The sequence below is a fragment of the Aptenodytes patagonicus genome, chromosome Z (assembly GCF_965638725.1).
Source record: "Aptenodytes patagonicus chromosome Z, bAptPat1.pri.cur, whole genome shotgun sequence".
Lineage (NCBI taxonomy): Eukaryota > Metazoa > Chordata > Aves > Sphenisciformes > Spheniscidae > Aptenodytes > Aptenodytes patagonicus.
In genome coordinates, this window is record NC_134982.1 from 81,504,912 (window position 1) to 81,530,798 (window position 25,887).

General features: G+C 41.4%; 2 protein-coding genes across 3 annotated transcripts in view; one reads left to right on the plus strand and one right to left on the minus strand.

The window, feature by feature from the left end:
• Positions 1-1,690: 1,690 nt before the first annotated feature.
• DHFR (dihydrofolate reductase) lies at positions 1,691-21,802 on the minus strand. The gene is made up of 6 exons (XM_076362688.1): positions 21,669-21,802; positions 21,152-21,201; positions 18,279-18,384; positions 17,246-17,372; positions 5,186-5,301; positions 1,691-3,569 (listed from the first exon to the last, which is right to left on the minus strand). Exons 1-6 carry the CDS (start codon positions 21,752-21,754, stop codon positions 3,482-3,484), a joined length of 573 nt encoding a protein of 190 aa, XP_076218803.1. The 5' UTR covers positions 21,755-21,802; the 3' UTR covers positions 1,691-3,481.
• Positions 21,803-22,030: 228 nt separating this feature from the next.
• MSH3 (mutS homolog 3) overlaps positions 22,031-25,887 on the plus strand; it is a 124,168-nt gene continuing 120,311 nt past the window's right edge. For both annotated transcript variants that reach the window (XM_076362797.1, XM_076362798.1), the window contains exons 1-3: positions 22,031-22,162; positions 23,921-24,044; positions 25,072-25,295. In XM_076362797.1, the coding sequence (XP_076218912.1) occupies positions 22,040-22,162; positions 23,921-24,044; positions 25,072-25,295 (471 nt within the window). In that variant the 5' untranslated portion in view covers positions 22,031-22,039. The remainder of the gene's footprint in view (positions 22,163-23,920; positions 24,045-25,071; positions 25,296-25,887) is intronic.

Genomic DNA, 25,887 nt, shown 5'->3' on the forward strand with positions numbered 1-25,887 from the left:
CAATTCTGTCTTTGAATACACCGTGGCCGTATCGTTACTGGTGAGCTACTGAAAACATCAGCTTTCTACTGCAAAATGGAAATTGCCGTCCACTGTCAGATAAGAGAGATAATGAGTAATAGACAAGCAACAGAAACATTAATGGTTTGTTTTTCACCTCTTATGCAAACCCTCTGGTTTCAGCTATCTTGTTAAAACTAGTGTTACCCTTAAAAATTAAATTTTCAATCTGTTCAGAACACTTTGTTCCTGGGAAAGCATGAATGAGGGGGATTAAATTATATCTGTACTATACTTTTCTTGGTGATTGGTAATTATATTGTCATTCATGATGCTATTCATTGCACTTAGCTGCATGGAACTGGGGAAAAACATGATATTTCCCCCTGTACTAGGCATAATGAGAATCTATGGCTTTTCACAGAATCACACATCAGTGAGGTACGGGAGTAAACAAAACGTGGGAAAGTTGTATTTGGAAGAAAGGATTTTTTTCTTCAAGCCGTAGTATAAGATATTTGTATTTCCTTTGGGAAATATAAATGGGGAGGTAACAGGTGCAATGCCCAATTTAGGTGAACAGCAACACTCGCTTTCTATCTGTTGCTTTTTCAACCAACCTGTCACCCGGTGAAGCACCAGTTTTGAAAAAGTCCCCATACAAACTCTAGCTAGTAACTCTGGCCTTTAGAAGAGAACAATCATTTTCCTGGTCTAAGTTTTTGGATGAACAATCCGAGGTATCTTTAAAAGGGCACAGATTTAAAAAAATGTGCAAAGTAACCGTCCTCTGGAAATAATACACCTGTCAGCAAACAGTCTTTGTATGTGCCTCCTGAACACACGGACTGACACCCTTCTGCCTATCCGTCTTCTTGAAACAGTAAGCATCCAACCTCGTAGTGGTTGGTCTGTCTTGTCATTAGGATGAACATGCTTCTTTTGGACCCAACTTCACTGCAATCAAATGCATTTTCCTAATTCTTGATTGGGATCTGTACGGCATATTTAAAAGCTCTGATGCAACAGGTGCTGTCCAAATGCAGTGCTTTTATTAAAATAAAAAACACAAAAATGCATCTTTTTGGCAGAGTGGCATACTGAAGAAACTGCATCATTAATACGTTCTGAAAAAGTAGGAAACTGCTGTGTTATTTCAAAAGTTCTCATTTCCACAAATGATAAATTGACTTAATTTGTTGCAGAATTTGACAAATGAACATAGTTAATCTAGAGAGGACTAAGTCAGTCCACAAAGAGTCAGAGTAACTATTTATGTTCCCAGTAGGCTTGTTTGCATCCAGGTTAAAGTTCTTTGCAACCAAAGTGGTTCTACAAAACATTTTGGCCTCAGTGAACTGTATCTCCTGCAATATACGCTTAGGCAGAAATTTTCTAATGTATGTTTGCATCAGTATCACAGTGTAAGCTAACATTGCATGAAGTCTGTGCTTCCACTTTTAATAAATGTCAGTTGCCAGAAACACAGTACTTTGCAGACTAGCTGTGCAGAGTTTTCAAGAGTGACCTGCCTTTTGATACTAACTGGTACATATTAAACGCTTTTGGGAAGTTATTTTCTCTTGTCAGGGTCACCGTGACATATTTAAAAAAAAAAAAACATCCCCCTGGTAGCAGTCTTTTTCCTTCCCTTTCGCAATGTATTGGCAAATTAAAACTCAGGAGACTCTTTGCTGTATTACACAAGCATATAACTTTGCTGTTTTAATCTTTATCAACCCATGTAAAGTCAACAAACATGGGGCAAGATCAACACAGGAAAGTACTTATGTTTTCAAGAATGCAAAAGGAACACAGAGAAAACTGAGACAACCCAGAACAGATGCTGCAAAAATTATATTTGTTATCAGTTAAGTGTTGTAAATTGCCATGGAATAGTCAAGAGGTGTTCATAGCTGATATTCTAAGCGTTTTATCAAAGAGGTTTCATTTTTGAAAAGCAAGCAAAATCAAGGTTTAATCTTCTCTTAGAAAACCGGGCACTGTCACGCTCCTCTGTACGGTTGTAACCTGTGTAAAGCCTGCCAATGGCCAGTGCCGCCCTCCCTGACGTTAGAACTGGGCCTCAGTGTGACATTAAAGGACAAGCATTATTACTTGGATCTCCCACAATACTGCTCCGTAAGACAAAGCTTTTGAAATGCTTTGGGGAAACAGTCAGCAGAATTTTGAGGGTTAATTTTTTTTTTAAACTTTTTTTTCGCTCTTCAGGTCTCAGACTGATCTGCAATGAAAGGGAGGCAGGGCTCCCTCCTTGTAGGCTATCACTCTCAGGGTGGCAGCTGCAGCACAAGGAAGCATAGATGGGCACGGTACGTCCTCGCTCCTCTCCATGACACTTCGTGTATGGAGTCCTCTGCCATCTGACAAACTCCCCACAGTCAGAACATAGCAACAGACTAATATTACTGATAATGTTGTGATAATATTGGCAACAATAAACTTTGGTCAACACTTGGCATTATACGCCATTACAATCGCAGTGTTACTACAGCACCAGTATATTGCTCACTACTTTTAGGGAATAGCAATGCAAAACATTATTATACTAGCTATGTTTAATGAAAGAGGAAACAGGACCCCGCTATCTGCTTATAATCCATATTTGTATGCAACACAGAATATTCAGAATCACACCGACAAATTAAGACTCTGCATCTGCATTGAAAACACTGAGAAGGGACATAAAAACACAGAATCTGTTAAGAAAGCAATGTTTGTGTTCTTATACTGCAAAGTGGCCATGGTCAAACTGACATAGCAACTTTTTATAAGGGCAGCAAGCCTTTACATGGGTGTGATGTTAATGGAAATGTTAAAACTTCTTTATCAGATTAATCTGTAAGTCAGTGTTTTCAGCCAAAAGGCTTGAAGTAGGCTGTGTACCCAGGATGGTTAAGATGGCAAGAGAAGACTTCCACGAAGGATCAATGTATCCCTCAACTGCTACCTGAGACTTCCACACTCCATTTCTCTTGTTATGCTTTCAAACTTGATTACCTCTTCCTCTATACCAGTATGTTTTAAAGATTGTTATAAATATATATACCACCCCAGTTAAACTCAGGAGTTTTGACACTTTCTCAATGTCGGAAGTTTTGAATTAGGAGATACTCAAAACCTTTGTTTAGGTAGAAAGGTTCTGACGCAGTTTAATGCCTTTCATTACTCATGGAATTGTTAGGGGTGCTGCCATGGATTGTAAAGATCAATACAAGGTCTCATGCAACCTTAGTTGCGGTATTCCTTAGAGCTACCTCTTTCACGCTGCTGACCACCTTCATATTTCCACTGCAGGGTGCATATTCAGAGTGTGGGGTGTGTTTTTTGGAATAATTCATTACTGAGGTATTGTACTATCAAGCAGGATTTTCTCTCAATAATTTAATATGCATTTGCACTCAATAAGACTTCATGATTTAAAAAGCCTGCCTTTACACAGAAGTACAGAAAGCCTCATTTATTGTGCCAAGACAGCTTTTTCATACACTTCAAATTTGTACTGGATGCCATTCTCTTCTTGGATACCAGCAGGGACACCTGGGTACCTGGAGAGAGGGGACAAGAAAAAGCAAAGCCAACAAGTAGGTAAGAATATCATTATGAGTCACCTGTAATTTATCCAATCAATTAGAAAAGACAGTTGTTTGAAAAAGGAGATGAAAATACCATCCTTACCACAGGTATACTAAGTACAAGCTATTTTTAGGAATCATGTTAACTACTATCAGCAACTTGTACGCACATCTTTTTAAATCAAGAAAGCATACTCTGATGTAAAAAAAAAAACCACCTTTTTGGCTTAATCAAAAAACCCCAACATTTTTATTAAAGCCTCCAACATGTTATTTAAAATGTCTGCAAAGGCAGAAGAGATACAGAACACTTTTGGGGTTGTTTGCTTTGTTTTTCCTCAGATGGTTTAGAGGAAATGCTAAGGTAAAGGTTGCTTACTAGTCTACGACAGCTTCTTAAAGTTTTTATTAATTGATACTTTCAAAAACCTCTTCAGCTCCCTGCGACAGAATGAGGATTTTGTACGAGTAATGTTGATTTTGAGGGAGAAAGAAATTTTAAATCTTATTCGCTAGGTTTGACTTTATCAGGTTTCCACTTTAGTGAGGGAATTATCTGCTAGTTTGTAAATTCATGCTTTAAGGCCAAATTCTGATTTCAGTACACTGGCCAAAACCAATGTATACCTGAGAAACAGCCAAGAGGGAGAGAGGGGAGCTTTGGGTCAGACATCAGGATACTGAAGTGGGCTCATGATATGGCACAGAGCAGATCAGAACATGTTAGAGTTGAAAAAGGTGACTTATCCTCCCCACCCACGTTGTTTGTCTCTCCCGCATCCTTCTTTCCTGCCCCTACCTGTTCTCCCCCACCTCAGTGCTAATCCATTCCTGTGCCCTGTGCAGAGAACTTGACTTGCCATACTCGCTATTTGTTCCACTGCTGGTCTATAACCAGCTGGGAACCAAAACGAGAGTAGCAAGAAGAGGAAGAGGTCCTTTCCTTGCTGGTTCTTGAGGCAGACATTTGAATTTTTCCCACCTCCCTACTGCCTGTTGGATGTAATCTTGTTGGAGAGGACATAAAAATATGACCGGAATATGACAAGGATAACATAGAAGAAACCACAGTGAATGGCAGAAACTTACAGTTTAATACTTGTTCCTACTAAGTCTTTTAGGAAGAAGTAATTTTCTCAAGAGAGAGGAATAACCTTACAAATCTATAAAGGCTCAACCCTCCCTGCTCAAACTCATTTAATTTGTCTTTGGCAGCTTATCAAAGACATTCAGAGGCTACCTATCATTGACTAACAACATACTGAGAGTTATGAAGCTTAGTAAATATTTGAGTAATTCTGAAGTGAGAAACAATAAGAAAGTTACTTTTCAAGCAAACTGACAAATGCCATTCTTTACTGTAAAGATTACAGGAAGGTTGAAGAACACAGCGAGTTCCAACAACCCCCCTGTGCTAAGGGAGGTGCAATTCCAGGTTCTAAGTAAAATATGACTCTGGGGAAAAAAATACAGTGAAAAGCACCTCTAACTCAAAACAGAACATGGCCTTAATGGGACCCTGACACATCCAAATCAGATTATTAACTCTTACACCTGAACACAAGACTAGTATGCATCCTGGTACTTACTCAGTGAGAAGTTCGTAATCTTTGTAGTCGATTTCTGGGAAAAAGGTGTCACTTTCAAATTCCTGCAAAATCCTTGTCACAAACAATCGATGATTAATTGGCTTCTCCATTGCTGCCTTTAAAAACAACAGAAACAATTAAAATTGAGTTGTTCCCTGTAAAACAGCTCAACCATGCATGAAGCAGTGTTGTTTACTAAAATTCATAATATTCTTGTTTTATAATGCTATTTGAAGTCTGTAAGATAACATAAAGTATAAATTCTTATTTGGAACACTAGCTTTCTTTACCAACTCTCCAAATTCTTGCTCTGCCTGCACCAGCCATCACCATGGCAGCATTCAAAAAGAACCAAGAGATAAGAGTCTTAGCATATTTTCTACTTGTAGATTGCACACCAAATATGTTATCTAAAACTGAAACTCAGTTCCTATTTTATACATTACGGGATTTAAGCAAAGCAGTGAAAATTGAACTATAGATCGCCTCTTTTGGACTCAGCCCAAGAGCACTTTCTAAAGGGATAATTTCATCTTGTGCCAGTTCCACCTGCTAAGTGGCAGCAATACCTATTCTCAGAGCTTGGGGCATCTGACAGAAATTAAGAAAAAATTATGAGTAGTCCTGTGAGAAGAAAGCAGCAGTATGGTCTAGTCTCAACGTGCAATTTCTGAATCATACCTCTTTGAAAGACAGGAAGCTTTAAGTGGTGGGAGAGGCCCACACCTCAAGGTAATTTGTTGCAATGTTTAATTAATATCACTGCTAAGGATTTATAACGTTTTTTCACTCTGCATTAGTTTTCAATTCCAGTGATCAAATTATCTACCAGTTTAACTTCAAAGTTTGATCTCTGGATTATGGCAAAGTGATAATATGCATCGAAAGTTGTATAACAACAAAGAAAGTTTCCAAGCTCCTTGGATGAAAAACGTTATGAAGGCACCTGTTAGGTGAGTTCCTCACTAAGAAATTCACACAAACTGAGGAATTAAAAAAAGAAGTTTTGTCTCCAGATCAGACTGAAAAGTCACCTCTTCCAGACTTCTCGGCATTAAAATAACCCATTAAAAGCTATACTGGTGCCTGTTACAATATATTTTTGAAAGCTTAGAGCTGTTATCTCCCTTTCCCTTAAACTGGCAACGAGCAATGCTCTTTGTTAAAGGTGATTCACCATGCAGCATGCTATTAGGTACTACTTTGACAAGTACAGGAACAAGTAATAGCAAATTTAATCCAATAAAATTAATTGGTATCACTGCTGAGAAGTTAGTTTCTAGAAAAGCTGCTCTATTACTAGAGAATAGCTTAAAATGGAAGGGGTAAGTCACAGCACACCAGCATCCAACAGCATTGAAGTGGTGTTCATCTAGTTTGTATATAAATATCACATTTTTTCTTTCTTTAAATAAGGGTGGGAAGTAAGAGGAGGAACATACACCTGCAGAATGACAGCAGAATAATCTGCTTCACAAATAAAAGCATGCCGTATCTTGTAAACAGAGATACTTTTGTTTTGTAGTGGAGGAATAAATCAACTTCCTATCCAGCTCTATGGGAATGCAGCTTCAGCAAGAACTCTGTACCACCAAGACAGGTCAGGGAAGAGCGTATGGAGTGACTGACCACAGATATTGCAAAGAAAGCTGAACTTAGCATGAAGGGGACCGGAAGGTCACCTCCGTTCCAGATAAATGGTTGCATTAGTTGAGTGAACCAACCAGCTGTGTAACTTTGTCCCCAAGTTAATAAAAAAAGTACAAATGTTTCCTGAGTTAGCCAGACCAGCTCTGGGTGTCTGCGTGTGTATGTGGCCCATGAAAACTGAACAACAAACAAAAAGAACTCGGAGAAGAGCAACAGGCTTGAGCTGGTTTCAACCCACGTATTCCTTCTTAGCAGCTGGGAATGCCCAGTGTCATGACAGTGAGCATAGTACAGTGACGGGCAAGGAGAAACACATTTGTAAAGTGATTCGACTTTGTATTTCAATTGCTCTACTCTGCTAAGTGTAATTTTCACTTGTGTTGGGATTAAGTACATAGCTGAATCATGTCATGGGCTGGCATCCCAACCAGGCCTTGGACTGTCCCCATGGCCCCATCTAGTCATCCCAGGCCTATGTCTGACTCTGGGGACAGACGCTGACTCTGGTTACCTTCACAGGGCCTGATCCTGCCCTGTGGACCTGCCTTATCACCATGAGCCCTGGATGGTGAGGCCCCTGTCATGCCAGTCAGGTTATTGCCCATGGGTCCCAGCTCCCGTCCCTTTGGGAGCACCTGGTCCTCCATGTTCCCTGACAGTAACTTCAAAAAAGTAAATTTTGTATCAAACATGAAACCTTCCACGTGTGGAGTCTCTAAAGGAACCTGTTCAGAGAGGACTGGACTCTTGACACTGCCTCTGCAAACTACTGCTATGGACCCGGCAGAATGGGGAAGGAGCTTTATCACAACTCCAGCATTTTCATGAGGATTAAGGTAGTTCCTCACTGACATTCAATTCACCCTTGACCTGTCCAGCCCACTCTATCAGTTTCACCACCTTTTTTGGCACAGAAGACAAGTTAGAGGATGCATAGTGCTGATTTGATAGAATGTTGACATACTTACTCTGAATTTAATCAAGGAAATATACATTATGCATATTTACTCTAATGAACAGAATAGGGTGAACTGACACCCATACAAGATTAGATTATGTCTTCACGTGCACTTTGTTTTAATGTAGCATATACATAATACGAAGGTATAGATGTAAATAATCTTGAATATTTAAACAGAATGTGCAGTAACTAAATATATTTCTAGTGATCAGGCAATACTGTTGGAAGTTAGCACAATATTCAATAGACAAACAATTTCCAATAAGTAGGAGATCAGTACTGCCTTTTTTGGTTTTGCGTATTTTGTAAATGTGAGGCTAATGTATGTGATGGAAAAGATAGATAGTAAGAGAGGACTTGTTGGAAATAATTGTACCAGGGCAAGAGGAGGAGATTTTTAAAACAAAATGATGATGTCTCTGAGCTCATGCTTCTGTAAATTTGTAAAATCTGCATCCTCACTCCATGGTCATTATGTTACCCTCAGTCCATTGCCACACTGGCTCTCAAAGTCATTCTTGGTACGATTTTTAATTTACTGTGTTCTTCCCTCATAGTCCAATCAGTTATCCTTGGACTGTATTTGTACCTGCAATGGTTTCCCTTGGGAGTTGCGTATATGTTTGCTCTCCACACAGGCTCACCTCCTTGTGTAGCAGCTACTGAACCTTTTAAAATATTACAGCCTGATGCAACGGGGAAAAGCAATGCTGATTTTTGGTTCACATTAAAGCACAGCCTATTAAAACCGTGGCTGTTGATCTCTCAGAAACACCAGAACCACTCCTCAAGCAGAGGTGACTTTCCAGAAGAGAGGGCGGACAGGAGAAGCTGAGGTGTCAGGATCCCTCCTGTTGTCCCAGGTACGTCAACCCTATATGTGAACCGGAGTCCTTTATTACTCACATGTATCTTCATAACCCTGTGAAAAGATTTTAGCATACCCTCACCTTTTTGCTCACTTCCAAGAAACCCTTGTCAGGCCTGCCTCTGAAGCCTAAAGCAAAAAGGAGATGACCTAAGGATCATCTTCCCCATAATTTCCAGCTGCGTTGGACTGACACCCATACAAGATTAGGTTATGTCTGCACATGCACGACCATTGCCTTGAATTAGTTTCTCTTGTAGAACACAGGTTAAAACAGCCCTGAAGCTCTGCAACAAAGAATAGCTGTGTAGTACAAGTAATTTCAGAAGTATTATATGGAAAATTAATCTTTTATAGATCTAATCACCAAACCACTGTAAACTAGTGGGCATAGCAACCAACTGCTGTAGAAGGGACCAATTTCTAGTCATTTAAAGATTCACAGGTTTTAAATCTTTCCCTCTATGATCTCTGGAAGCATCTTTGAAAAAGAACTTAAAAAGCAACAACCTTTCATAGCTGCATGATTTGTGTCTGTAACTGACTCATATATTAACCTTTTTTAGTCATTTTTTCCCAGAGGAATGTCAAATCAATATGTTTGTTCACAAGAACGAGCACACAAAAAGCTTGGTTAGGAGATAGCAATATTACACCTTTTTTTCCACATTAAAAATCCTCTGAGTTTATTTTGAAGACTGTATGGAAAGGCTGGATACGTCCTTCTCAAGTCTGTGAAACTATGAAGATGCTAAATTAAAGAAAATTCTTAAACTTTTGAAATTATTAGTTAATCCACTAGTCCATTGCTAATATTGTAGTCCTGTTTCCTCTAATTTTATTTATAACTAGGTAAGAGAAAGAAGTATTGGCCACCAGAGGCATGACCACAATAGTCACAGATATATTTTTAAAAAACATAAATCTCTATGGGACGACAGTGCTGTCAGCTGTAATGCTGTTACCCTGCTACTTTTATGTAAAAGAGATATTAGGGAATTGCACTAAGAGTGCTCAAACCTTTTCTCAAAAAACACCTAGAAGGTCATAGGAATACAGGAAAATTGTCTTCCCATTCCCATCTTTTTGTTCAGACAATGACACAAAGCTACACAACTACACATGGGAAAATTCTCCTGTAAAGAAGGATTCTGCGACATTACAATAATGAAGTAAGAGAGTTACATTTGCATATACGCCAGGAAGACAGTAACCTTCCTTGGAAACAACTGCTCAGGACCATAAACGTGCATAATCGAATAACATTATCATGAACTTGGTGGGACAGGGAAAAAACATATGGTCAGTGCAACCACAACAACCTTCAGTCTTCACTTTACACCAGCTAATGTTACTAGCTTTCAAAAATGTTAACAGGATTAAGCCATACTAATTAGTGCACTCTAAAACAGAACTAGTGGAGAAGCCAATGCAGCGCTCAGCTTTTTGCACTGATTGCTCCCAGAGCAGAATAATGCTTTGGGCCTGCAGTGTGACGTCCTCCACGTCAACAGCATCATGCAGCTCAGGAGCCTGGTCTTTGCAGCATGTTCTTTGAGAGCACTGTTTGAAGAGAGCAACAGCACTGCAACCTGCAAGAGTGGAGCACGTGAGCATGGAAAAATGAGCTGTCTGCATAGCTCCCTTGTAAGTGGATCTTAGTCCTTGGTCGCATCTCAGACTGAATACAACACTTCAAAAACATGGTAACATACACATTAGTCTATTCCAACAGGTACGCAGTTTAAAATCATTCCAACAGGTACGCAGCTCAAAACCACTTTGTCTTATAGGCAGGGGAGGTAGAAAAATTACTATTATATCTTTTATAGTTTACAGAAAATTCAGACGTACTAAAATGTAATCTTTAAAATGTATATTTTGGTATATTAGTACTAACTAGTAAAGTTTTGGCAGGCTTGAAAAAAATCATGATAAAACTAGTGACTCAAATTGTTGTTAATACTTCTTTCTTTTAAAGAAGTGATCCTTATGGTACAGCAAAGATTTGAAGCTTAGCAAATGTGGCATTCACAACCCACTCTGGGCATTCAGAACTCAGTGAAGCTTATATGCTTAGTCAAGAAACTATTTAAGAGGGCAATTAATCATCTGCAAGAGACTTGCTGCACTAAATAGGAATAGCAACTTCATAATTCAATAATTTCAAAGAATGAAAGGGGGTAGATTACCAAATATAGTATGTCAAATACTAATACATAGGAAGACACCTGAGCATGAATATTAGATAAAATTTTCCCTTGGAGATTACTGGAAATTTTATTTTCCAGCTCAAGCCTCTTTGATGAAGAATTTCCCCAAATGCTACTTATCACCAGCATCTATTTTCTGTTATGGCGAGCCTAGATATTAACTAAACAGCAAAACCAACAAAACTTCTTATGAAAGAACTTTTTGTTCTGTTATGAAATTACAAGTTTCTTCTCCAAATTTAATACACAAATACAATACTTCAGCAATGTGACCTTGAGTGTCGTTGTTTGCTTTTGTGGCATTTAGAAAGCAACAAGCTGAATAAGAACATGTAAATTAGGAGAGACAATTTTAAATGTTCGAGATGCTGTAGGAAAAACTGTTTTATCAAGGTGAAAACCTGTTTGACATATAGCCTGTTTTGGTGTTACTAAAGAGGCCTTGGTTATGAGGACCTGAGTCATAAATTTTCCAATTCTTTTCTTTTTTTTTAAACTTCTGTTGCTAGTTTGTTTTTTTTTTCTCCCCACTGGTAGGTTCACTGTTAGGGATTTGTGCTTGGTTATTTTTACAAAGCAAGATTTATATTAAACACTCTACCAACAACATATCATAAGACCATACCATCTACATAAGTAAATCTACACCTGATTTTGGTTTTGTTCTTTTTTTTTAAAGTCCCTGTTTAATATTTGGGGATGTGCTGGGCTTACAGTCCCTATTCCTAGTAAAATCTGAATGTTGTTTTTAATCAGTTTAAAACACACAGTTTAAATCCAGTTAAAAGAGACTGATGTAATTTATACTGAGCAGACTCCCTTAGGATCTCCAGGTAGCACTATTTTTCAGAGTCAAAGCCAAGACCCAAACCTCTCAATTAAGAGAAAATACCTCCACAGAGTGCATCTATGTTAGTGTCTTAACTCAGAACAGAAACTTGGCTTTGAAATGAATCTTCCAATTGTCCCCACTCACCATGCTTTAGTTGTACTGGGGAGTGATCTTGGTGTGCGTGAATTAAATTTCTTGGGGATGAAACCAAGCCAGAAAATCTGCTCCAGGAACATGTCTGATAAGCTCTAACAGCTAATAGGGACTCAAGGGCCAGAACCAACGAGTGAGTCACCACCACAAGTTTTCCAGCACACAACAAGCACTCATGAGCCAGCAGACGGCTCTCAAAACATCAAGTGCTCAAGCAAAATCACGGAGTGCCTCTCATGACACCTAACAGCTTCGTAATTGCTGTTACCTATTGGCCATTGCTGGGCTCATCCTTCCTCACCCATACAATCAACAGCAACATCAACTCTCTCTGGAACTCAGGAGATCCAGAATAGTGCAGAAGATCCAGTATGGCGTCACACTGAGATCCAAAGAAATGAAACTTGTAAACCTGTGCTGTGAGAAGTCCAAAAGCTTCCCTGGAGGCAACAGTACTACCCTGTGGCCACATCAGATTACAAACCTGTTGAGGTGATCAGTGTCAAGTCAAACTTAAGAAGATGAAGGCTGCACGAGGTTTTTGAACCCTCAGTGGACTGTGGGAGCTGTTTTCAATCTTTTCTGCTCTCACTTCCTAATACCAATGCTCTACTCATCTCTCCCTGTCCCCACCAAAATGCCTACTATGTCTAGCTGCTCTGCCTCTTCCTGTTGCAGAGGTCAAGGCCCAGAAGAGACAGTTTCCCAGAGTATGCTGCTGAACACTGCATGAATATAACCTACATGACGACTGGGATGGCCACCCTGTTCAGAGCTCACCTTTCTCTGTTCTTCACAGGACTTGAGGCAGCTTATGCCAATATTCCCACCACCGTGAAGAGAACTGTGTCCTTGAGAACCTAGGGGCCGTGGACAAGATGGCCATAAGCAATAGACAGCTGCACTGTGTCCTTATAAATGTTCAGAGACTGTCAGGCTTGCTCCTCTATCCTCTGCAGTCCTGCGAGGAAGAGGTTGTAAACAGCAGCAGTCCCTTGCCTCCATCCCATTCCTTGCCCCTCTGTTGCTGAGGGCAGCATCCCATCCTGAAATGCCGTCCTGGAGCGCATGCTCTAGCACCTTTGCTTGCCTCAGCTCTTAGAGGCTGGGCAGGGCACAGCAGCCATCCGTACTTGAGACTGAGACAGGCTGGACACCTGTGTCCCAAAGAGGGCCCTTCTGCACTCAGGCAGCTGGGCAGATGCTCCACCTCTGCACCACTCTCTGGATGACGATAAGCCAGGCTTGTGTTTCAGCATGGTATCTGGGCAGGGCAGCATGAGGCACAGAGGGGATGCAGTATTTCAGATAAGGCAGGTGTTCAAACATCTTGAATGACCCTGTGCACAAAGAAGGCGCCAGCATCCCTTTTCAGTCTGAGGTTCTTTGGAAACCTCCTGAAAGACGTGTGAATCTGCCTCAGTTCATGGGCCACCCTTGGTAACCCTTTGGCTTGCTACCCTGGGTCTGGAACCCAGCTGGGATGTGGGTGCTGCCCACAGCATCCACGAAGGGTGTGGAAAACCAAAGACAGCAAAGGCCTGGAAGATCATTCACATGTTCCCTCCTTATACCATCTACAGAAATACAGCTTAGAGGATTGCTTCAGGGAGCTGTGATAACAACCCTGATCATGGTGGACCTCCCCATCCCAAACTGATTAACTAATCAGAAGTTGCTAAGGTTAGGAGATAGTGGCAAAAGGCTCCACAGGACAATAAGTCAACCTCTTGAGTAATGATACGGACTCTGGAAGTGTCGTCTGGCAATGGCAAAGCTGTTGTAGCAGCTCTTGACAGATGGCCTCAGTTGTGCACCCTCACATTCAATACATTCTGCATCTACTTCTTATTCTCCAGGATCCCCATACCAATGGGATGCCACCAGCCTGAGCTCAACCCCTGTGCCAATGGCTGCAGATCAACCAGGGCAGAGCAGCTACAGTGAAGACTCCAGGAATGCCATTATCCCCCATCTTCCTACTCAGCCTTCAAGACATCCACAACAGCCTGTGACAGGCTGTCAAAGCAGCCCTCCTGATGTAAATGCAACGGGTGCATGCGTGAGCTTGCCGTTCCCTTTTGTATTGATCCTGACTGAAAAACCACTGTACATTAAGGAGTTAGTGATCCACATAACAATTAACCTGAATAGACCCAGGCCTGTACTGTGCTGCGCATATTCCTTGGCCACAGGATAAGCTCAGCCAGAAAACTGTAAGAGGAACCTGTAGGCAGGTCCCACTTGGTACCGACAAGTATACCACCTGCGTGTCCTTGCCTTTATCTAAAAGCAGCAAGAAGTTCTCATGTGAACACCCTTTCTGTTTGAAAGCAGAAATGATGAATAAACTTGTTTTCTTGTAAGAAGGTCCTGTAATAGCTTGAATGACCAAAATGGGGTAGCCCTTTCTACAGACAGGGTCTGCGCAGCATGCTGCATGTGGCTTGGAGGCTCGTTCAATGCCACAGAACTTGGAGTTCCCAGCATCTAAAGGGATGTAAGATTACTTACGCTATTCTGTCCTTCTTTAAAGTGTTAGCTCCAATAAGTAGGATTTTAAATGACACTTTACAGAGTCTGGGTGCTCTTCTTGCTGGGATCATAATGGACTAACTCCTCCTGGTGCAAAACAGCTCTCTACTGCACTGTTGTGTGGCTACGCTCAGATGCAGAAGAGGATTTACTCCTCAGGCACAGTAGTGTTACTTGTAAATGAGTAGGAGGAGCCAGGTACAAGATCAGGAATAGAAAAGGGTTGATGGTGGTTGGGACCATCATCTGCAGGAGGCAGAAGAAAAGAAAAGTATGGTGCTTTCCAGAGTGGCCTGCTCTTCTTACCAAGGTCTGTCCTCATAAAGCACTACCTGGTTTGAAAGACCTGAACTTTGGGTTAAACTCCCCAAAGTGCTAAAAGTGGAAATGTCATGTCCTCAGCACTACCTGTTTCAAACCACTCGTGTTGCTAAAGGAGTTACAGACACTTTTCCATCACAGGCTTGTACTAATAAACACAATCAGTTCTAAACCTTTCAGCCATACAAAGTAGCAAGATCAAAATAATGCCTTAAAAGCAAATACCTACAACTACCGAATAAAAGGATTCACTTCAGTTACCATTTGCTATTTTACCTCCTACACATTTCTACATGGTATAATGGAAATATTCCTGTAATCCTTTGTGCATCTTTAATACAGGCACTAAAAATATTACCTGCAGTTTTGGTAGAAGTGTATGGTTTCCATCAAACCCTTTTAATTAAGACCACAAAGCTAGTTTGAATGCAGGAATCTGTATAAAACTGTCACATTTCTCCCTAATGGATTACAAATTCCTTTGAAATGTCCCAAGTAAAAGCTTGAAATGGGGAAAACTGTTGAAATTTTAAGTCATATTCCCTTATGTGGATCAGCACAAGTAATATGTTGCAAAAGTACTCTCGATCAAAACTGCCTATTTATAATCTAAGTATTGGTGAGTAATAGTCTAAAAAATTGCATTGTTTTCTACAAAATATCAGCCAGACACTGGAAAAATAGTTAAATTAGAAGTCTACAACACAGATGCTCCTGGAAGAACAAGTAAAAATAATCACTCATTGCAGCACTAGATGAGTATGTGGCCATTGCACAGAAGGGGTAAATGCTCCTGCTTTTACAGATTTTCTGTAAATTCTGTAAAATTTGTACAGAATTCTGCAGAATTACAGGCAGAAGCCAAACCTAGTCTTTTGCTCATGTTGGGCAGTTATGCCCAATCTGAAGAGAATCTGTCTCCAGAAATAAACTTGCTACTTACTGCCTGGAAGCAGGCAATTTAATGGCTGAGGGTGAAGGACAGGTTACTTCTATACGATAATACTTGATTACAGACTGAATGCATTTGGACACCAAATATATGGTGGACTTCACCACATGCAAAAGTGGTTATAAAACATAAATTAAAAAAAAAAGAGGAACAACAGTGTTTTACAGGCAATTTGCATGTGTCTTATTTTTCTTACAACCTTAGCAATATCTAACTACTTTGCTTTCTTTACTGTAAAAAGATACCTAAGATACAGAGAAGAGGTTCATGAAAGGCACAAGCTGCAAAGGCAAGAAATATCAGAACATGTATTTTCCCACCCTGTATACAACACATATTGTCAGCCCTAATTTAGTACCAGGAGCATGATGGCATTTTCATCACACACCTAAAGTCCAGGTGCCAAACAAGAAACGGAGTATATTTTCCAGCATACTTGTAATGACTAGAGGACAGCAGAACTGTTTTTCCTTTACTATATATAAAAAAAAAAGCTTTATAATTCTCAATTAAGATTTTTTTAATCAGAAGAAAGAATGCTTACTGCTGTCCTTATTCCATATTCTCCTGATTGATATGAAAGGAACTAGGGTTGATGGCCATAACCTTTTGTGTGGTACTGTTTGACAATAAATGTAAATTATAGGAGAACTTAACAAAAGAAGACAAAATCAATTGAGAGTTAAAGGGCAGAACCCTTACTGTGTAGGGGCTGAAAGGATGACTCCAGCGATGTGGGTGGAGGCATGGAGATTTGACTGAACTTTACATGTGTATAAATGGAAAATGAGAGGAAGGGTTTGGGGGAACGGAGAAAGATGGCTGAGGAAACACAGGGCAACAACAAGATAGGTTTTACTGCAGACCTTCACGTTGCACAGCTATTATCTTAGTTAATGGCAGAAGGACTATTGCATTTGTGGGTAAACAGGGCAGTTTATACAGGGCTTTGTGTAAAGATGGCCCTGAGAAGAAAGTGGCACATGCTGCCTTTTTGGCACATGAACGGACACCTGAATACCGAGACACCAAGGGAAACCTGGGGAGTAGGAACCGTAGGGACGCCTGGTTGTTTGATGGCAAAACAGTCAGTTCTACGTTTTGTTGTATGATTATCTCCTCTTATTGCTGACACCATCAGCTGTCAGCTTTCTCTAAATCCTCTTTTCTTACCTGTATACCTGTATAAAGTGTCATACTCTGGCTAAAAATGCTGGATCATTTTTCCTTTTTTCCCACATCCTCTGCAAAGTCAGTCTACTACCTCAGCAAAATAAACATAACCATATGGGTCTTGGTGTAAAAACCCAGTAACTTAGACATTTAAGAAAAGCTCTCAAAAGCGCAGTGACTCTATGACACTGGACCATTAGCAAGAGCAACATTTGGTTACTTGGACAGGTACTTTAAACTTGTGAGTTGAAATCTTACTCTCCAAGACTTGTTCTGTTGGAATCACTGGAGTTTGCTGGGTCACGTGAAGGAAAGGCACTTCCTAAAGCGGAAGTAATAAGAACTTGAGCCATCCTCATCCCATCGCAGAAAATGAGTAATTTAGGAATACTCTAAACGTACCTTGTAAACTGAAGTCCCTCCAACGATCCAAACCATGTCTACTTTACTTTTTAACTCTGGTGAATCCAAAAGAGCTAAAGCATCATCCAGACTTTTGGAAAGATAATGTGCTCCTTTTGGGGTATCCCTAGAAAAAGGCAAGTTTTATTACTAAATAATTAAAGGACCATTCATCATGATAATCAATACAATGTAGACATACAATGTGTTTTGCTGAACTCACAAAGGACTAAATGTTTCACATTAGTTAATGATTTTGAAATGCCTATTATTGCTAAACTATGTTAGAATTCTCATCTAACTGCAGAATTGTTTAATAAATCACAGTTTAATCATAATTGTGACTTAAAAGGCATTATAAGTTACAGATCTGAAATTTTATATCTTTTTTTTAAAAAGTGTAACTGAGAAATTTACATATCTATAAAATTAAATGTAGATTTCTACTTGAATTCTAGAACATCAATATTTCATTCAATAAAACTAGTCAAAAAGCCTCCATCCCCTGCCCCCCCCCCCCCCCAGCCCAAAACCCACAAACATCCTCCAAAGCAATAAACCATTATAAGTGGCCATTTTTGTTTAAGAATATTTGGATGCCTGTGGGTATGGGTTCAAGAAGAGAGCTCTGAAAAAGGACAGTTCTTTTTCCTTAAATGCTAATAAAAATAAACCTCAAAAAAGGGAGTAAGAGCCACCAATCTAACCAGGAACTAGAGAAATACAGTTAAATACATGAGTCAGAAAGACTACTGACATTGTCAGATGGTTGGTGTGTACAGCTAGGACTAATATTTATTATGCAAAGTAATGACAATTATCTTGTGAATTAATTAAAAAATAAAAGAAATAAAAATAATAATTAAAAAATTAAAGGTAAAGTAGTGATATCACTCAGAACCAACAGCAGAGATGCTTCCTAACCAGGTATCAAAAATGTTACATTTAGAATTACTTTAGGATGTACTGCTACACATATTTTTAGGTGCAGACTTGTTATTTGTTTTACAAGCCTATTATTCATCATACATACTTGAGCTCCCTGCTGAGCACTATATTAATTCTGTCTTTTAAAGGACGATTCTTCTCAGGAATGGAGAACCAGGTTTTTTTACCCATTATCAGGGCATTCTGTTTACCTGAGTAAGAGAGAAAACACTTATTTAAAGGGTGTTTTTGCTCTGTCCCATATTTGTTTTGGTTGTTTAGTGACATCTGCTGGACTTTCCCTCCCCCTTCTGAACTCCATTTCACCAGTTAACAAAAGTACAAGCTTAGGCCCCGATCCTCAAATCAGTCACATGCATAGAACACGTTTGTGGCCTCAAAGCCTCGGCAGGCAGTTTACACCAAAGTAGTCTCATGCACACCTATACATTTATAATTGACAGAAAATAAAAAAAGGCATGTCACTGCCCATTACATGCATTACACGGACATTGGCTCTGCCATAGTTATGGGGCCAAATTAATCTCTGTGTGTGAGACCAACTCACACCCTCAAGAGAGTTCTCTCAGTGCGAAAAAACATCACTGTTCTCTTTATAAATCTGAGCACCATACAGTAATCGACTTCGTGTTTGCATGTTCCATCATTCCAGTTATATCTTCATTCCAGTTATATGATCAGGAATAATTGCCAGCTTTGAGTGTTATTTAAAAAAAAAAAATAGCCCGGTAAAAGGATAACTTTTAGGAGAAGAACCAGCCAAATTAAATCCAAAGCAGAAGTGCAACAGGTGTTCAATCATGTTCTAGAATTTACCCGTAAGTATAATCTCTGACCAAACCCAAACATTCATAACCTAGTTATCTCTTATATGTGCCCTGCTAAGAAGAGGGTTTTTCTTTATGAGCAAATGGAGTTGTCAGAGAAATAAACACAGAGGTTGAGACTCACAAAAGGTAACAGGAAGTTTTTTACAGTGCTACACTGCAGGAAGGGATTTTAGAGAAAAGAAAATAGTATTTGTTCACAGCTATCTGCCCTGCTTCTTGATCTGAGAGAGGCTGGATCTACTAGATCGCACCAGAGAATGGATGCTCCAGTTGTTTATTAGCAGTGTTTAAAGACCTTTCTCCTGCAGATAAGCTTCATGAGCAAGTTTCCAAGAGACATACTGCAGTGTCAGTTTAGATATGTTAGCACAGACCACTAGCACCACTGCTGAAGGAAATGCAAAAGTTCTGAAAAATATATGTATTTTCTTACTAAAGATTCACACTGGTATGCCTACGGGGTCAGAACAAAGACTTGTCTAAACCAATAGCTAATTTACAGCAGTGGCCAGTGCAGGTATACAAGCAGACTAAAAACAAGACCAGGTGATGCTTCTCCATTGTATTCTTCCCACTTTCAAAAACCAGTGACTCTCTGACTTTTTTGAGCCAATGGTGATATCCCTGCTGTGAAAACTTATGGCAGCATAATCCATTAAGGGGTCTGGTTATGAAGCAGCTTAACTGCCTACCATCTAAGGTCAAGGTTATAGCTTATCAAAGATTTGCAGGCAGGATGGAGCAAAATTTTTCGTTTTAATTACATTTAAAATATCTTTTTTTGATTACAGGTTATTTGTGCCAGGTAAGACGCAAATTGCAGACATATAAAAAGACATACATTTCTGTTGTGTCTTTTTTGTACGTAGGGTTGCAATGGGCTGAATTGGGTCTCCAAAACATAAGTAAAATCCTTCACTTAAGACTGTTGCAAAATGAGATTAGATATTCCTTGTGGAATATGAAACAGACCTTCAAATCAGAATATGGAATAGGTTGCTCAATCAAAACAAGGGCACATGTTAGGCTGCCCAGAAGTTTTAGCAAACAAGTGATAGCAGTTTTAAGAGGAACACCAAAAAAAAACATGTGGAAGAGAGCGACCATGTTGGCAAGTAGAGAAGCAGCAGAAACGTGAGGATAAATCTGTTGTCTGTCATGGCTTTGATTCCACCAGATGCAGTAAGGCAGTTGCATGGCTCAGGGAGATCCTATTCCTCCTCTCCCAATGCCTCCTTCCCGGTCCTACCACACACCTTGTACTGGCAGTCCTCGCAGACACCCAGTAGCCTAGTCTATGGGGTTAGAGAATTAAAACAGCTGAAGGAAATGCCAAACCAGCACTAAAGTCAATGTGAAAGAGGAATGGGGGCAGTGCAGCAAGACTTGTCTCTTCTGGCAGCGATAAGTACCCAGTCAGAACAAATTAGCTGTTTTCATCTTTTGCATTCCTATCCCTGTTTGTTTGTGCTGATTTTCACAATTTTTTCACCCCACAATAACTGGTTTTATCTCACCAAATCAAAAAAGTCTATGATATCACTTTGCTGCAAAGGTCTCACTGGGCCTGAACATTATCGCTGCATATTACCAGTACAGTTAGGGTTTTCTGGCGTATTGGGATGGCTCAGCACTCAGAAAATCAAGCAAAATTACTGTCACAAGGGTCAGAGGGGTGGAACAAATGGCCAAGGCTGAGCTACAGCAAACAAGTTAGATAAGCTAATACAGCGTGAAAAAAACCTCTGCCAATTAATCAGCATATAAAAACCTTTCCATTTTTAATTTGTTCAGGGTTGCAGTTGTAGGTAAAGACAGGTAGGTGAAGTTTTCTACCCTCTTGGGGAAAAAGGACTTTGAAATTATTTTTATTTACAAATCACCTACAGTCCTGAAACATCTGATTCACCTCCAGTTTCTTTATCTAACTGAAACAATTTGCAGATAACATATTTATAAAGGGGTAAAATACTTGTGAAGCTTGGGAGGGCAGGGAACGGCAGCCTGTTTGCAGAGGCAGGACTTTTAAGTCAAGGAAAAGTAAAATTACTGGTCTTTTCCATGACTGATACCGCACAAACTAATTTTAGTAAGTAGAGGCACACCTCGGCAACAAGTACAACGTTACCTTCCACATGGGATGTGCTAGTCATTCTCTGGAAGTACTTGTACTCATTCCTGGCAAGAAAGCAAGAAGAGCATTACAACGTGGTTTATGAATAAGTTACATTTCTCTAATTAGAAAAAAAACATAACGCAAGTGCCGCCGGCGCCCGGGGAGGAGAGGCTGGACGGGGCCGGTGCCGGTGCCATGCCTGAAGCGAGATCGTTGGCCCCAGCTCTGCTTGCATGAGAGAAAACCCACGGCCGGGAGCCTGCCGACGCGCCTCCCCGAGTCCCTCGGGCCTCTCTGGCACGGCCGCAGGGCCCGGCAGCCATTGCCCCGGCCGCGGCCCCGCCAACCGCCGCCGCGGGCACTTTCCCGCTCTGTTGAGCATCGCCCTCCCTGACCACAACTCCCAGCGCGCAACGCGCGGCTCCACACCAACCGCCGGCGGGGAGCGCGCCGCGCTGCACGCTGGGAGTTGTAGTCCGTCCGCGCGCTCGGCGCCCCGGCGGGAACAACACCGCCAGACCCGCGGTACCTGAGCGGCGGCCAGGGCAGTCTGCCGTCCTTCCCGATGCCCATGTTCTGGCACACGGCCACGATGGAGTTGAGCGAGCGCACCATGACGCCCAACGCCGCCTCCCACCGCACCGGACTTCGGAGCGAGCGAGCGCGCAGCAGCGGGGCGGGGCGGCGCGGCGCGAGGGGGCGGCGGCAGCGGCAGCAGCGCCCTCCGGGCCGCGGGCGGCGCAGGGCTGAGGCGGGAGGTTGGAGGGAAGCGCAGCGCGCCCGTGGGCGGAGGCGCTTCCCCTGCGGCCCCGCTCTGCGCCCGCCGTCGCATCCGTAGAGGAAGGTGGTGCCGGTGCCCGCGGTCTCGTCCCGGGGTCCGCCATCGCCGCCGCCATCGCCATGCCGCGGGGGCGCGGGCGGGAACGTGGCGGCGGCGGCGGCGGCGGGGGGCAGCAGCTGGTGCTGAGCAGGTTCTTCGGAGCGGCGGGAAGCGGCGGGGAGCAGCGTGCCGCCCGGCAGACGGTGCGCCCGGGGCGGCGGCGGGGGCCCTCGGGCGGCGGTTGGGGCTCAGGGCGCCTGAAGGGCGCGGGCCGGGCCGCAGAGGCCCTGTGGAAAGGCTCTTGGTGGTGACTGAGGGACCTCGGGCATGCCTGGTTACCCCGTGTCAGAAAGTCACATCAGAAATGGTGGCCAGAGATGGCCACGGCCCTGCTGCACGAAGGGGCGCCCTACGGCGGCCCCACCAGCAGGCAGGGCCTTCCTGTTAGCAACGTTGTAGCATCTTTGCCTTGTGTAACACAGGGTAGCAATACCTAGCCTTTCAGGAAGCAGCCAGGATATGCCCATTTTGTAGGAACTGAAGCTTGACATGGGTACAATGAGCTTGGCAAAGTCAATGTGCTGGTTTGTGTCCCAGGGGCTTTGCTCCCTTGCGGTAGCGTTGGACCTTCTGGCACAGGTCAGAACCTGTGGCTCAACCACTGGCATGCAGTGGGTTGAGCTCGTGGCCCAGATCATGGAGCTCAGATGACTCTTAGCCTGTTGTTCGGTGCAAGGCCAAGAGAACCTGCAGTGATCCAGCAGCGTCTCCGTGTTGCTGCTGGGAAAAAATTGCTGTTTCTCAGCAATTGGATTTCATTCTGAGTTTATATTTTCCAGTCTCCCTCTAATGTTTCTAGCCCTTTTTGGCCCTGGAAAGGTGTATGTTTTTTCATCTGTGTCTCAAGTCAAACTTCTGTTATCTTTGGTCCAAATATATTGTGAAAGGTGTGATTATCACTTTCTATCCATGCAGAAAAACTGTCTCCTAATTAGTGTTAATCTGGTGGTATATAACAGTGGACTTGGAAGGGAAACTCTTTGCCACTCATGTGGGCTGTGCATATGGATACGTTATGTAGCAGTTATGGGCTTAGTTGCTGAGGGTGGAGTTCCTGCTTACTTGTAAGGAGATTGAGTTTCCCCAGTAATACACTTAAACCATCTGAGATTACCATATGAAATGTGGATGCAAGCTGCTAAAAGCACCTGTTGTGTTTTTATCTGCAAAGTGAAATGATAACGTGTTTATATGTTGTTGCAGTTGCAAGTTACTTCTTTATGTTTGCTCATACTGATGAGCATATTGATGAATTTTCTGTTTACGAAGTGTTAAAAGTGCATGTATCAAAAGCCATCTAAGGAGCAGTAGTTGAAAGTACTGTATTCTATGCAAACCCAGGATGATGCTAGCTAGGTGTTTACAGATGGTTTAGGAAAATCTTTTAAGTCGGATTAACACTTCCAGGGTGGTGTGAAGAAGATACTCTTCCGTCACTGGGATGTAGGCCATAGGAAGTAGTGCCTCTCAAAGGTGAATAGCCAGTATCCGGCAAGAAGAGAGCTCTGAACTTTGGGAATGCGGATTTGCAGAAGAGATCTGATTCAGACACAGGGTGGTAGTGTGTGGTATGATGGGAAAGTCTGTTAAGTACTGGTTCAGTTCTCTGCCACAGAAGTATCTCTAAGCTGCCTTTTGAAGCTGTGGTAGCTGCAGGTGTTTCTTTTCTAGTACAACAGCCAACTTGTTCACAGAATGCACTATTTCTCTTCCTCTTGTAGCCTTGAATGTTAGAAGAACTATTTTATAAACAAAAAAGTAGGTAGGTAATTAGCAATTTCACATACCGTAAATTAATTTTGCATTATCTCTTTAGGAAGTCCTTGGGTGCATTGTTGTCTTTCATAGAGGATGGCAAAGAGAAAAAGTAACTGAACTTCTCTGTTTAATTTATGTTTCAGGCTTCTGAATTTGGCACAAAAAGGAGAACATCAACTGAAAGCAATGAACCCTGTGAAAAGAAGACCAAGGCACGACAAATTACTCTAGAAGACATCTGTAAGCCACTGAAGACTCAGGATAAAAGTGAGTTGATTGTAAAGAAACCTTCAAGCATTTATACCCAATAAATAGTTTTTCATTGTCAAATGTAAAAAAAATTGTCAGCCAGATACTTTAGGAAGTGTCTCTTGAGTGTAAGATGCATCTCTGAAGAGCCATTATAAGCATACTAGCTATACTGTTAAAGCACATTCCTGTGGCTCAGAAGCTAGGTATTTGAGCCTCGCTGCAGAATTACTCTGCAAATCCCCTTCAGCTGACTCAGCTTTAACTTGTTCAGTCAGCGAAGTCCAGATGCCCAGGCAGAAATGCTGCAATTTCCCTTTCTGTGTTGGTTTAACAGTCTGTCTTTTAGACTGAGGCTGAAGCATGACTGACACCTGACAGCTCTGTGGAGTGTGGCCTGTGACTGGGATACCTAAAGGCTACCTCAAAGTAAATAGTTCTAATGCAGTGCTCTTAATTGTGAAATGACAGCCACTTAATTACATTGAAAATGCCTGTGCTCCACCTGGCTTTGAACGTTATTTGAACAAAATTAATGATGCTAGCAGAAAAACAAGTCAGTGAATATAAAGTTCATTACACTTACACTTCATTGAAAAGAATTTGCCTGTATAATTTTTTTAAAGAGGGAATTATATTCAGTTTTGTGGGTGTGATGGTTTGAAGTGTCAATAAGACACCATCAACTAGCAGTAGTGTCTGCTTAAAAACTGTACTGAAAAAATACCACTCATTTTCCAATATTCTTGGCTAATTTTGTGGCTTTGCAGTTAATCAATCCAGAAAATAATTGTGCTTCTTTTCCCATGTATGAAGAAGCATACAAGTGAAGAGTATTGATTTTCCAGGGAGGTTAACCAGGCTGATTACATGCACGATTCTGTCAGGCTGGCAGAAATACTGCCATGGGAGAGGAGAAGGAATGTAGGGAAGAGAGAGACAGAGCAAAATGATTGCATTCTCTGCTTACTGATGTCATTCTAATAGACATTCTATTTTAGAAAATAAGTTGCTAATATGTTTTTGTTGTGTATTTTTACTGAAGAAGAACTTCAGAAGTGTGAAAAGCCCCGTATATGTTTGCAAACTCTAGACAGACTGAGAGAATTCTGCAGTGATTCAGACCAGCAGTGTAACAGAGTCCGGGAGGATAGTTTTCAGGAGAAGGAATCTCTGAGTTTGGAAAAATGTCCCAGTATTGTTGGGAGAAGTTCAGAACTGAAAAACCCTCTTCAGTCTGGGGACACTAGCCCAAAGGTTGCTCAGAAGGTACGTAGAGCTTTGGTCCAGTGCTGTGTAGATTACTTTTTATGGTTTAAAAAAGCAAGCTCTGGCACAAGATTCCTTTTGTGTTTTTTGTGTTCTGTCATGAAATAGTGCAGCAGTACCCAGCAGACCAGTGTTTGTGTACGGGTGTTTTCCTGGAACTCAGCATAGTGAGCGGAATGCCTCTTACATCTTCAGTGATATTGAAAAAAGCAGTAATGAGAGAGCAGAAACACTGGTAGTATATCTTGTGATTGTCAATGAACCTATAATATCGTAATAACAAATGTTCAGTGTGGCCCTTTGCTCAGCTTTCTTTTGGTTCTATCAGTTTTGATACGGGCTGTAAAATTCCTAACAGGCTTTCTTTGCAAAAATATGATTTAGAATTATTACTGAGATGTAGCTTAATCCAGTTGCTAATAAATCTTACTACTAAAGATACCACTGTTTTTTTCCTTTGCAGAAGATATGGGTCACTCCCATGAAAAATTACCATTATGATACCTATGATACAAGTTGATAAGAGTGTAGTACTACCTTGCTTCTCCTTTTATTATGGGGCTAATTAACATTAGTTAATTGATTGGGTTTT